This window comes from Babylonia areolata, chromosome 18 (genome assembly GCF_041734735.1).
Source record: "Babylonia areolata isolate BAREFJ2019XMU chromosome 18, ASM4173473v1, whole genome shotgun sequence".
In the NCBI taxonomy this organism is placed as follows: Eukaryota; Metazoa; Mollusca; class Gastropoda; order Neogastropoda; family Buccinidae; genus Babylonia; species Babylonia areolata.
Genome location: NC_134893.1, coordinates 20,211,837 through 20,224,336, shown reverse-complemented (window position 1 = coordinate 20,224,336; position 12,500 = coordinate 20,211,837). Strand labels below are relative to the sequence as shown.

Here is a 12,500-nt window from a genome sequence, read left to right as displayed (position 1 = left end):
CAAATAAAATACATGTTGCCCCTTGCGAAAACAATGCCTGGATTGTACAAAGCTCTCTCCTTCTCTCTTTCATTAATTCTGTGTATCTCTCTGTGTCTGTGTAACCTACGTGACGGTGTTTGTTCTTCTCCACACACACGCGCGCGCGCGCGCGCACACACACACACACTGACACACGCGTGCGCGCGCGCGCACAACACACACACACGCGCTCGCGCGCGCACACCACACACACACACACACACACACACACACACACGTGACACACACAGAGGACACACAGGACATGAACATTAAACACGGCGACACGAACTCGACGTGATTTATTATGTAGGCTATAACCTATTTTGCACACACACACACACACATACACACATACACACACGCACGCACACACACACACACACACACACACACACACACACACACACACACACACACACACACACACACACACACATACACGCACTGACGCCGGCACGCACACTCTGACATACACACATCCACACACATGACACACACATACACAGAGGGCACACACACACTGACACACACGCACACGCACACGCGCGCGCGCGCGCACACACACACACACACACATACACGCACTGACGCGCACACACACACTGACATACATACACACACATGACACACACATACACAGAGGGCACACACACACTGACACACACGCATACACACACACACACACACACACACACACACACAGAGGACATCAACATACACAGCGGCGACACCATGCGAACTCTCCCTGAAACATCGTATATATATATATATATGTAGGCTAAAACCTATATTGTGTAATGTTAGCACGTGTACACCGTCACTTTCATGGACTCGGTTTTGTGTGTGCGCGCGCGCGCGTTTGTATGTGTGAGTGAGTGTGTGTCTGTGTGTGCGCGCTCGTGCGCGCGTATGTGCTAGTCGGTGTTGCTTGGCTGAAGTATATGTCAGTGTGTGTGTGTGTGTGTGTGTGTGTGTGTGTGTGTGTGTGTGTGTTGGTGTGTTTGTGTGCTGTAGTGTATGTCGGTGTGTGTGTGTGTGTGTGTGTGTGTGTGTGTGTGTGTGTGTGTGTGTGTGTGTGTGTTGGTGTGCTGTAGTGTATGTCGGTGTGTGTGTGTGTGTGTGTGTGTGTGTGTGTGTGTGTGTGTGTGTTGGTGTACTGTAGTGTATGTCAGTGTGTCAGGGTGTGTATGTGTGTGTTTGTGGGAAGTGTGTGTGTGTGTGTGGGGGGGGGGGCGGGGGGGGGGGGGGGGGGGTGGGGGGGGGGGGTCGGGGGTGCGATGCGGGTGTGTGTGCTTCGGAGTGGGACCCGGAATGGAGTGTATGTGTGCACGCGCTCGCGCTCTGACAATTTTGGAATGAATAAAATTTGACTTTCTTTAAAAAAAAAAACATGTGCTGGCAAAAGAAAAGCCATGACAGATGCTCCAAGCCAGCCAAGAGAACGTTGTTATGGCTTTACCGCATTTTTGTTTTCAACCTTTTCAAGTCTTACAACATGTAGATTTTTTTTTTTTTTTTTTTTTTTTTTTTTTTTAGATAATGAACAACACGCGGCTTTTCGTAGTCGTGATAAATGGTGTGTGCGTGAGGTACATTTTCTTATGTTTGCGGAAGAAAAAAAAAAGAAGAAGGAAAAAAGATGGAATGTTAAATTCGTTAGGAAAGTAAAATGCCTGCAGGATGATTCCCTAGACGTTTGTAATCTATGCTTTTGCTCACCACGTCGAATTAATGCGTTTGTTGACTTGGTTTTTTGTTGTTGTTGTGATGTTTGCTTGATTTTCGTTTTCATTTTGTGCACAGTATACAGATTAAGAGAGCCATTCAAACAGACACACGCACAGAGGTACACACCTGGCACGCACACACGCACGCACGCTCGCGCGCACACACACACATACACACATACATATTATACAGGACATCGTGTAGTGGTGTGATGTGTCACTGACAGGTGTGATGGGGGACAGTGTGGACACAGACCTGGTCACACACACACACACACACACACACACACACACACACACACACACACACATTATACAGGACATCGTGTAGTGTTGTGATGTGTCTCTATCATACGCTGACAGGTGTGATGGTGGACAGTGTGGACACAGACCTGGTCACACACACACACACACACACACACACACACACACACACACACACACACACACACACACACACACATACATATTATACAGGACATCGTGTAGTGTTGTGATGTGTCTCTATCATACGCTGACAGGTGTGATGGGGGACAGTGTGGACACAGACCTGGTGGGGATCGTGGTGGCCGCAGTGTGTGTGGCCATTCTGCTCATCGTCCTCGTCTCCTTCCTCACCTTCTGCTGCTTCAGGTCAGTCAGTCAGTCCGTCTGTCCGTCTGTCTGTCTGTCTGTCTGTCTGTCTGTCTATCTTATTGCTCCCCTGTCTGTCTGTCTGTCCACCTGCCTGTCTGTCTGTCTATCTTATTGCTCCCCTGTCTGCCTGTCTGTCCGCCTGCCTGTCTGTCTGTCTATCTTATTGCTCCCCTGTCTGTCTGTCTGTCCACCTGCCTGTCTGTCTGTCTTATTTTTCCCCTGTCTGTCTGTCTGTCTTATTATTTCCCTGTCTGTCTGTCTGTCTTATTATTCTCCTCTCTGTCTGTCCGCTTGCCTGTCTGTCTCTCTCTCTCTGTCTTATCATTCCCCTGTCTGTCTGTCTGTCCGTCTGTTAGTACCTCTTTGTATTATTCTTCTGTTTGTCTGTCCGCCTGCCTGCCTGTCTGTCTCTCTGTCTTATTATTCTCCTTTTCTGTCAGTCCGTCTGTTAGTACCTCTGTGTATCATTCTCCTGTCTGTGTCCGCCTGCCTGCCTGTCTGTCTCTCTGTCTTAATGTTCCACTGTCTGTCTGTCTGTTTGCCTGTCTCTTTCTCTCTTATTCCCCTGCCCGTTCGTACACACGTCCGTTTGTCTCTCTCTTATTATTCTATTGTCTGTTCGTCTGTCTGTCTGTTTGCCTCATTCTCCTGGCTGTACTGACATAGCACCACATATAAGTACAGTAAAAAATTCATGTAAGCAGTATGATTATTCTAGCTTTTTGTTAGGTATGGTATTAGTCAGCCTCACGTTAATAGCTGTAAAGACATCTGTCACATATATATATACTTACTGACTTATCAGAATAGGACGTTGTGTATGGTTTTCTGGTTGGCTTGCATGGTTGTCTATAACTGTGGTATGTCGTGACATGTTGTAAGTTTTAATACAATTTGAACCATCCTCTCATTCGGTCTACAGCTCGTATAATTATCTGTTTGTAGACGCCGGTTTGGTTTGGAAACGTGAACAACTTACAATGTACATATATCAGGACAGGATTTTGCATAGGATTTTCTTGTTGTCCTGTTCATCTATAACTGTTTTGTATTGTGACATGTTCCGAATAAAATAGTACTATTTAAACCAAACGTGACTAACTGCAACTATGCTCCCCTTATCATCATAAAAGCTGTTTTATTTATCCATTTTATCTATTTCCTTAATCATTTAGTTATCGAACCTTTCGTTCATTCGTTCATTCCCTTATTCATCCGTCTTTCAATGCTCCTACAACGTATTATACAAGTTGCTTTATTTACTCATTTTGTCTGATTTACTTGATAATTTATCTGTGTAACCATTCGCTCATTCGTTTATTTACTTATCTATCTGTCCCTCAATGCTCCTAACCCCCCCCCCCCCAAAAACAAAAACAAAAACAAAACAAAAAATTTAAACCCCAAAAACGCCAGGGGAGTGGAATTTGACCGGGACTCAGTAGCGGGGCGGAAGAATTCGGGCAGCTTGTCGACCAACAACAACAGTGGTCCTCCGCGCTGGACCTCCAACATGGCGGCGGCGGCGGCGGGGACCTCCCATTCCCACCAGCACCAGCATCCTCGGGGTGGCGGGCACGGGTCGGGGCCCAGCGCCGTGCCAGTGTACAGCATGGCCACTGTGACGGAGCCCGTGCTATACGCCCTGCCCTCCGGCACTGGATACATCCTGGGACAACACTCCAGGCTGAGAGAGTCGGACAGAATGAAGGTAATGACAAAAGATGGTGATGATGATGATGATGATGATGATGATGGCGATGATGATGATAACAATAGTAAACTTATTGACAATAAAAAAAGCAACAATAACAGTGACAACATGACTGAGCAAGAAAGAGCAACAAGAACAAGAGCAAGAAGAAGAACAACAACATGATAGCAACAAGAGGAATCACAATGACAATGATGATGATGATGATGATGATGATAAAAACAACAACAACAACAATGATATTAATAATAATGATAAAAATGATAAAAAATGATGGTGATGATGATGATAACAACACCACCAACAACAGTGACAACACCAACAAGAACAAGAGCAGCAGCAACAACAACAATCATCATCATCATCATCATCAATAATCATAGTGTATTTGCGCAGCGGTGCTGCCTGTGCAGAAACAAATCACGCTTTGTGTGTGTGTGTGTGTGTGTGTGTGTGTGTGTGTGTGTGTGTGTGTGTGTGTGTCTGAGATGTTAATAGGTATGGAATGTTGTGCTGTACTGTGCCATGTTTTTATGCTGTCATAATTTCCTCTTTTTTTTTTTTTTTGAAAGAAACCTTTTCCTTCTTTCTGTCTGTTAGTTTATTAGTTTAGTTTATCGTATGATGTCCTGTTTTCTCTAAGTTATTTTCTTAAAAACCAAACCAAACAAAACAAAACCAGACTTTCCTTTTTCTAATCTGCTTTCTTTGTGACGCTGCCAGTACCTACGCCAAGAACAACACCTGAGACAAACGCGAGAGCAGGAACCTCCTCACACCCAACAACAGACTGCCGTGTCACAGCCTAACGGTCACGTGGTCAAAGATTTGCCTCCTTCCGCTGTCAGTTACAGAGGTGAGCCTACACTGACGTTCACGCAGCGCAGAATGGTGCTACGTGAGCATATATTTTCTAGAAGATATTAGTTTAGTTAGCTTCGTTGCATGACCGGTAGATCTGTTAATCTTAAGTTGACGATGATGATGATATGGATACTTACATACCGCCTATCCTCGGTTGGATATCAAGCTCTAAGCGCTTTACAAACTTGGGGTCATTTGCACAACAGGCTGTCTACCCGGGTAGAGCCGATTGACGGCTGCCATTGCCAGTGTGCCGTGCGCTCATCATTCGTTTCCTGTGCCATTCAATCAGATTTCAGGCACGCACACATACACACTCACACATATATGTAACATATCATGTGGGCAGTGTCCATCAAGTACAATTTTACTGAACCATCCAGCCTCGGATCATAGATCTGGTGTCAATTATTCATAGACCTGATGTCGGTGGTTCATGGACTTGATGTCAATAGTCTATAGTCTTGATGTCAATCGTTCATAGGCTTTCTTTCAGTGGTTCATAGACACATCAGAATAGTTCATACACTCAGTGTGTATTATTCAAACTGTCTGACAGACACTCTTTACTGTGTTGCAGCTGTCCACGCGTACCAGTCACGAGAACACCTGACGCCACAGTGGTCAGCGCTATTTTTTTTTTTAGCATCTCGTTTTATTTCTTTTTTTTTTTTTCATTCCGTCTTCGCTGCATTGCAATTTCCAGCGAGACAACTGAATGCACATGCGCTTACACACACACTTACATGTGCATGTATATGCCAGTGCTTAGATGTCTTATTGAATTCCTGCTGTACTTGTGTTGAAAATGATTTTTATGTTTGTACTTTTGTATATATACTCTCCCACTAATATTCCTTGTGACCCTGATGCACCAGTTTAAAAAGACGTATTCTGTTCCACCCAACGCTCAGCTTATATCACAGTTTGACAGAAGTTTACATTTGGGCCAACACTGAGCAAAGTGAGAGCTATAATTTTATGATCAATGGTTTCAGTCTTCATTACAGTGAATTCATTTACAGCTTAGGCTTTTGTGAAGGACTATAACTCTCAGACTAGGAGGCAAGATTGCACTGGCTCTTAGTACTGCAGCCTTTTGGGCTAGTTGGCCTTTGGGAACCATCCCAACGCCAACTGTCCTAAACCCTCATGGCCGAGAGAGTAAGGATGTAACTTGGGCAAGACACTCTCCACCATAATCAAATTCTAGCCCTCATAATTGGGGCAGCTGTTGCCTATTCTGATGTTCTGATGGTCATAGTCGGACACGGCTGACTATCATACATTCTATTCCAAAATTGATGCATATTCCCATATATTCACCTTATCAATACATAGTTACAAATACGAGTTCTTACGGTTACTTTACACTCTAGTTCAGATCAGAGCTAACTGCCAGACACCTTTTATCTGCCTGTCTGCCTGTCTGTCTGTCTGTCTGCCTGCATTGTCTGTCTGTCTACCGACCTACGGACCGATCTATCTGTCTATCCATCGATTCCATTGATCAGAGCAGGATATACTGAATACAGTGTTGTTTGTTGTTCCACAGGCTTATGAAGAGTTACGTGGAGACTGTGAGTACACTGATTCTCTCTGTCGCTGTTTCCGTCTCTGGTTTTCCTTTCTCTGGTTTCTTTTCCGTGCTTCATTGTTTGCCTATTTCTTCCACGTGTGATGTGTTAAACCTTTGTATCCATTATTACAACTCTTTGTTTATTTACCTGCCTGCAAACCTGTCTGCCTGTCTGTCTGTCAGCCTCATTACCCGCCCTCGTCCATGTGAGTGCTTTTTGTGACCGGGTGTGCGAGATTTTATTTTTGATTACAAATTTGTTCAGTTTCATCAACATAACTTGTCACGTTTCTTTTATTTCCTTGTACTGAGATTATGTTCGCGTTGTCTGGGCGGACTTGGAATTAGTGCAGAGCACACTGTCCATCATTCATAATAATGTTGTTTTTTTTGGGGGGGGTTATCACTCGCTGACTCCGAGTCGCTTACTCACAAAACAAACATTGTAATGCCAACACTGACAAAACAATCAAAATGTGAATGCGCTAGTATGTGTATGCGTGCACCCACAGGAAAAAAGCCTGGACATTCACGAAGAAGACGACGAAGAAGACAACACAGGGGAAGGCGGCAAGAAGACGTCCTCAGTCCCCTTAGGACCTCCTCCCGCCACGACACAGCAGCCACCTCTGTCCTCCTCCCCGCCTCAGCAACATCAACCACTTCAACCTCAGCCTCAGCCTCAGCCTCAGCCTCAGCCACAGGGACCACGTGTGGTGCTGCCGCGGGGTGCCAGGGTCCAGGTGTCGCCCAAGCACAGCAAGCTGGACTCTCGGGACGTGCTGCACGTGTCGGAGGAGTTCACCATCGTCGACTTCCTGGACCCTCTGCAGCAGGGACAGGGCGGCCAGCGGCAGCAGCAACAGCTTCAGCGTGGGGATCAGCCGTCTTACAGGTGTTTTGTTGTGTTGTATTGTATTGTATTGTATTGTATTGTACGTATCTTATCGTATCGTGTCGTATCGTATTGCATTGTATCATGTATTGTGTTTTGTGTTGTATTGTGTTGTGCTATGTTGTACGGATGGTATTGTATTGTAGTACTGTATTGTATTTGTATTTCTCTTTTTTGTCACAACAGATTTCTCTGTGTGAAATTCGGGCTGCTCTCCCCAGGGAGAGCGCGTCGCTACACTGAGAGCGCCACCCACTCTTTTTTCCTTTCTTTCTGCGTGCAGTTTTTTTGTTTGTTTGGTTTTTGTTGTTTGTTGTTTTGTTTTTCAGTCCTATCGAAGTGGATTTTTCTACTGAATTTTGCCAGGGACAACCCTTTTGTAGCCGTGAGTTCTTTTACGTGCGCTATCCATTGTATTGTGTTGTGTTGTACTGTGTTGCATGGATGGTATTGTGTCGTATCGTATCGTATCGTATTGTGTTGTGTTGTACTGTATTGTATTGTACTGTGTTGCATAGATGATATTCTATTCTATTACATGTATTTTATTGTATTGTGCTGCATGCATGGTATTGTATTGTATCATCTGTATATATTGTATCGTATTGTATTGTGTTGTATTGTGTTGCACAGTGGATGGTGTTGTATTGTATGTATCGTATCGTATTGTATTTTATTTTATTGTATTGTGTTGTGGTGTATTGTGTTGCGTGGATGGTATTGTATTGTATTATACGTATCGTATCGTTTCGTACTGCATTTCATTGCACTGTATTGTATTGTATTGTGTTGTATAGTATTGTATTACTTTTTGTCACAACTGAACAGATTTTCCCTGTGTGAAACTCGGGCTGTTCTCGTGAGGAAGAGCAAGGCAGCATTATGTAGCCGCCAGACCATTTATTTTTTCTTTCTTTTTTATGTTTACTTTTTATTATGACATTTTTTAAATACTATCAATTTGGATTCTTCCATAGAATGTCAAGTTACCAGGGACAACCCTTTCGTTGCCGTGGGTTCATTTACGTGCGCTAAGTGCCGCAAGCTGCAAAGGGGCAGGGGATTTCGGTTTATCGTCTCATCCGTTTGACTGGTGGGTATTGTCGTTGTTTGTGTCAGCACATCGATGATGACGATGAGGAGGTCAGTGACGATGAAAACTATAACAGAAAAGAAGCGACAGTTCCCCGCCGGCCCATGGCATATTCTTCTCTCCAGCGCATAATGCCTACAGGCACGCGCATATTCAATCGGATGCATGCACAAGAGCAGTCAGACGCGCCAGTGGATGCGTGAGCGTGCATAATTATTCAAACACGTGTGCAAGCACAATAAAACAACAACAACAACAACAACAACGATAAACAAGGAAAGAATGTTCGATGTGAGTCGCTCTGTCTTGTTTGTCTGTCTGTCTGTCTGCCCCCCCCCCCCTCTCTCTCTCTCTCTGTGTTTTATTTGTGTGCGTGATAAAACATCGCAGTTTGCACGACAAACGTGTCCACACCGACAACATTACCTCTCTTGACCTTTTACCACAAACTCCTTATCCGCTCCAGTCTCTCCTCTTCACAATACTTCCCCTCACTTGTAGTTACATTACCTCCCCTCATCTGTGTAACCCTCTCCTCCACAGTTACCTCCCCTCACCTGTGTAACCCTCTTTCCCCACAGTTACCTCCCCTCACCTATGTAACCCTCTCCTCCACAGTTACCTCCCTTCACCTGTGTAACCCTCTCCTCCACAGTTACCTCCCCTCACCTGTGTAACCCTCTTCCCCCACAGTTACCTCCCCTCACCTGTGTAACATTCTCCAACAGTTACCTTCCCTCACCTGTGTAACCCTCTCCCCCACAGTAACCTTCCCTCACCTGTGTAACCCTCTCCCCCACAGTTACCTCCCCTCACCTGTGTAACCCTCTCCCCAACAGTTACCTCCCCTCACCTGTGTAACCCTCTTCCCCCACAGTTACCTCCCCTCACCTGTGTAACCCTCTTCCCCCACAGCTACCTCCCCTCACCTGTGTAACCCTCTTCCCCCACAGTTACCTCCCCTCACCTGTGTAACCCTCTCCCCCACAGTTACCTCCCCTCACATATGTAACCCTCTCCCCCACAGTTACCTCCCCTCACCTGTGTAACCCTCTCCTCTACAGTTACCTCCTCTCACCTGTGTAACCCTCTCCCCCACAGTTACCTCCCCTCACCTGTGTAACCCTCTCCCCTACAGTTACCCCCCCTCACCTGTGTAACCCTCTCCTCCACAGTTACCTCCCCTCACCTGTGTAACCCTCTCCCCCACAGTTACCTCCCCTCACCTATGTAACCCTCTCCTCCACAGTTACCTCCCTTCACCTGTGTAAACCTCTGCCCCACAGTTACCTCCCCTCACCTGTGTAACCCTCTCCCCCACAGTTACCTCCCCTCACCCATGTAACCCTCTCCCCCACAGTTACCTCCCCTCACCTGTGTAACGCTCTCCCCCACAGTTACCTCCCCTCGCCTGTGTAACGCTCTCCGCCACAGTTACCTCCCGTCACCTGTGTTACCCTCTACCCCACAGTTACCTCCCCTCACATGTGTAACGCTCTCCCCTCCACAGTTACCTCCCGTCACATGTGTAACCATCTCGCCCACAGTTACCTCCCCTCACATATGTAACCCTCTCCCCCACAGTTACCTCCCCTCACATGTGTAACGCTCTCCCCTCCACAGTTACCTCCCCTCACATGTGTAACCATCTCGCCCACAGTTACCTCCCCTCACATATGTAACCCTCTCCCCCACAGTTACCTCCCCTCACCTGTGTAACGCTCTCCCCCACAGTTATCTCCCCTCACCTGTGTAACCCTCTCCCCCACAGTTACCTCCCCTCACATATGTAACCCTCTCCCCCACAGTTACCTCCCCTCACATGTGTAACTCTCTCCCCTTCAGTTACCTTCCCTCACATGTGTAACCATCTCGCCCACAGTTACCTCCCCTCACCTATGTAACCCTCTCCCCCACAGTTACCTCCCCTCACATATGTAACCCTCTCCCCCACAGTTACCTCCCCTCACATGTGTAACTCTCTCCCCTTCAGTTACCTTCCCTCACATGTGTAACCATCTCGCCCACAGCTACCTCCCCTCACCTGTGTAACGCTCTCCCGCACAGTTACCTCCCCTCACCTGTGAAACGGTCTCCCCTCCACAGCTACCACGCCTACCTGGAGCGTGACTTCTCCCGCACCACCGCCATCACCAAGTACAGCGCCCCCGGCCCCGGCAGCAAGCGTCCCCTGGCGGACATCAGCCAGAGCAGCAGCGGCATCGGTTACGTACCCCCAGTGTCCACCTCGACGCCCCGCTCCCCCTCCAGCGACCCGCCCCGTGACCGTGACCCCCAGCCTGACAACGCCGAGCACCCCCGGATGAGGAAGCCCAAGGAGGGGTCGGTGCGCATCCTGCCCGCCAAGGGTGCCGGGGGCTACAAGGGGGACTTCATGCTGTAGCCTGAGGGACACCCGGTGTGCTGCTCCTTATGCCGCCCTTTGGCATGTACTGCAGCCAACGGAGAACCGCCGCCACTCTTTGTCAGTCTGCTTTGGGGGACCACCAGTCTGAATGGTAACCCAGGTGTGCTTCAGTCGGGGTCTTGGCTGACTTCTCCTCCCCACCCTTCCGGCGTCTGCTCTGCCCCCGGGTGTGGTCCTGTACTGACACACAGTGATGTTGGGTTCATCTGTTGCTATTTCCCTAACAAAGCTGCGTTTTATTATTATTAAAAAAAAAAAAAAAAAAAAAAAAAAAAAAAAAAATATATATATATATATATATATATATATATATATATTACATTTTAACCGATCGGCTTAAAAAGGAGGGACGCAGTGGCGCAGAATCGCTAGGTGTGCCAGCTGCATTGCTCGGACGGAAGAGCCTAGTATGGTCGTAACCCGCTACTAACTGTGTGTAGTATGGAGCTGACCACATGGCGTAGTTCGGTCAACGTAGGCGTTTTAGTCACGTGTAACTGTCAAAAAGTTAGAACCAAGCAATGCAACTGGCTGGCAGCTGATCCAGTGGTCAGGTTTTGGCTTGGTCAATGTTGCGTCCTTGGGAAAGACGCTTTACTCCGATTTTTCTTACTGTTCCCAAGTGTGAATGGGTACATGACTTCCGTCGCGAGCCGGAGAAGGTTGATTGAAGGGGGCGAAAGGAGAGGATTGGGCCCAGCCTTTCTATGCCGAGCCATAGACACAGTGGACAATTAATTCACTGCCCCAAAATGGCTGTGAAAGGCTGTGTGTCTTTTAATTCAGTCAGACACTGATCGGGGCGACGAGCGATGGTGTTCAAGATGTATGGTGTGATTCCTAGCAGTCAGTATGATTAAATTGCTGAAGTATCAAGTAGAAGGAAAATCATTAGTAATGAATTATGTCTGATGACAGCTGCACCCCACATTCAGGCATTAGTTTCCTTTCATTGTCTCTCATTCCCGACCCCAAACTCCCACGTTCGCCAACTGCCCCTCCCACTCTTCACACCCAGTGTGTGTGTGTGTGTGTGTGTGTGTGTGTGTGTGTGTGTGTGTGTGTGTGTACGCTGAAAGAAATGAGTGCGTATAATGTCTGAATCACCTTGCTGTGAAGAGACAACAGACCACTAGCAGAATAAGAGCAATGGTGATGCCAGCATTGCAGCCAGAGAGGTAAGAAGGGCTGTCGCTGGGTTATGGAGTGTTTGGAGGACAGAAATTCAATTAATCTTCCCTCCCCCCCCCCCACCCCCCATCCCCCACTGCCACATAGATGTTTATGGAAACGATTGGAGGACGTGCATTTTCGTGAAGAACTTGACCCAGGAACGTATGAACACTTGGTTGTGGATACGGGCCTCTCTTTAGGATGAGAAAATGAAGACTTGTGGCTCAGTGGTTAGTGTGCCTGTCTAGGAAGCGTGAGGGAAACCAGGTACATGGTTTCAGCGCTGTACCAGTCTTTTCTTTCTTCTCCTCCCCCCGCCCCCCCCCCCCGCCCTCCATCCTTCGGTAGACTTGACCCAATGCTCTGC

The 12,500-nt window shown here is 47.2% G+C and overlaps 1 protein-coding gene across 1 annotated transcript in view; it reads left to right on the top strand.

The window, feature by feature from the left end:
• The window catches only part of LOC143291885 (uncharacterized), a 16,812-nt gene extending 5,655 nt beyond the window's left edge, over nucleotides 1-11,157 (top strand). The window contains exons 3-9 of the mRNA XM_076602015.1: nucleotides 2,273-2,384; nucleotides 3,804-4,098; nucleotides 4,825-4,957; nucleotides 5,546-5,588; nucleotides 6,521-6,545; nucleotides 7,057-7,439; nucleotides 10,639-11,157. Of these exons, the coding sequence (XP_076458130.1) occupies nucleotides 2,273-2,384; nucleotides 3,804-4,098; nucleotides 4,825-4,957; nucleotides 5,546-5,588; nucleotides 6,521-6,545; nucleotides 7,057-7,439; nucleotides 10,639-10,936 (1,289 nt within the window). The 3' untranslated portion in view covers nucleotides 10,937-11,157. The remainder of the gene's footprint in view (nucleotides 1-2,272; nucleotides 2,385-3,803; nucleotides 4,099-4,824; nucleotides 4,958-5,545; nucleotides 5,589-6,520; nucleotides 6,546-7,056; nucleotides 7,440-10,638) is intronic.
• Nucleotides 11,158-12,500: the final 1,343 nt, after the last annotated feature.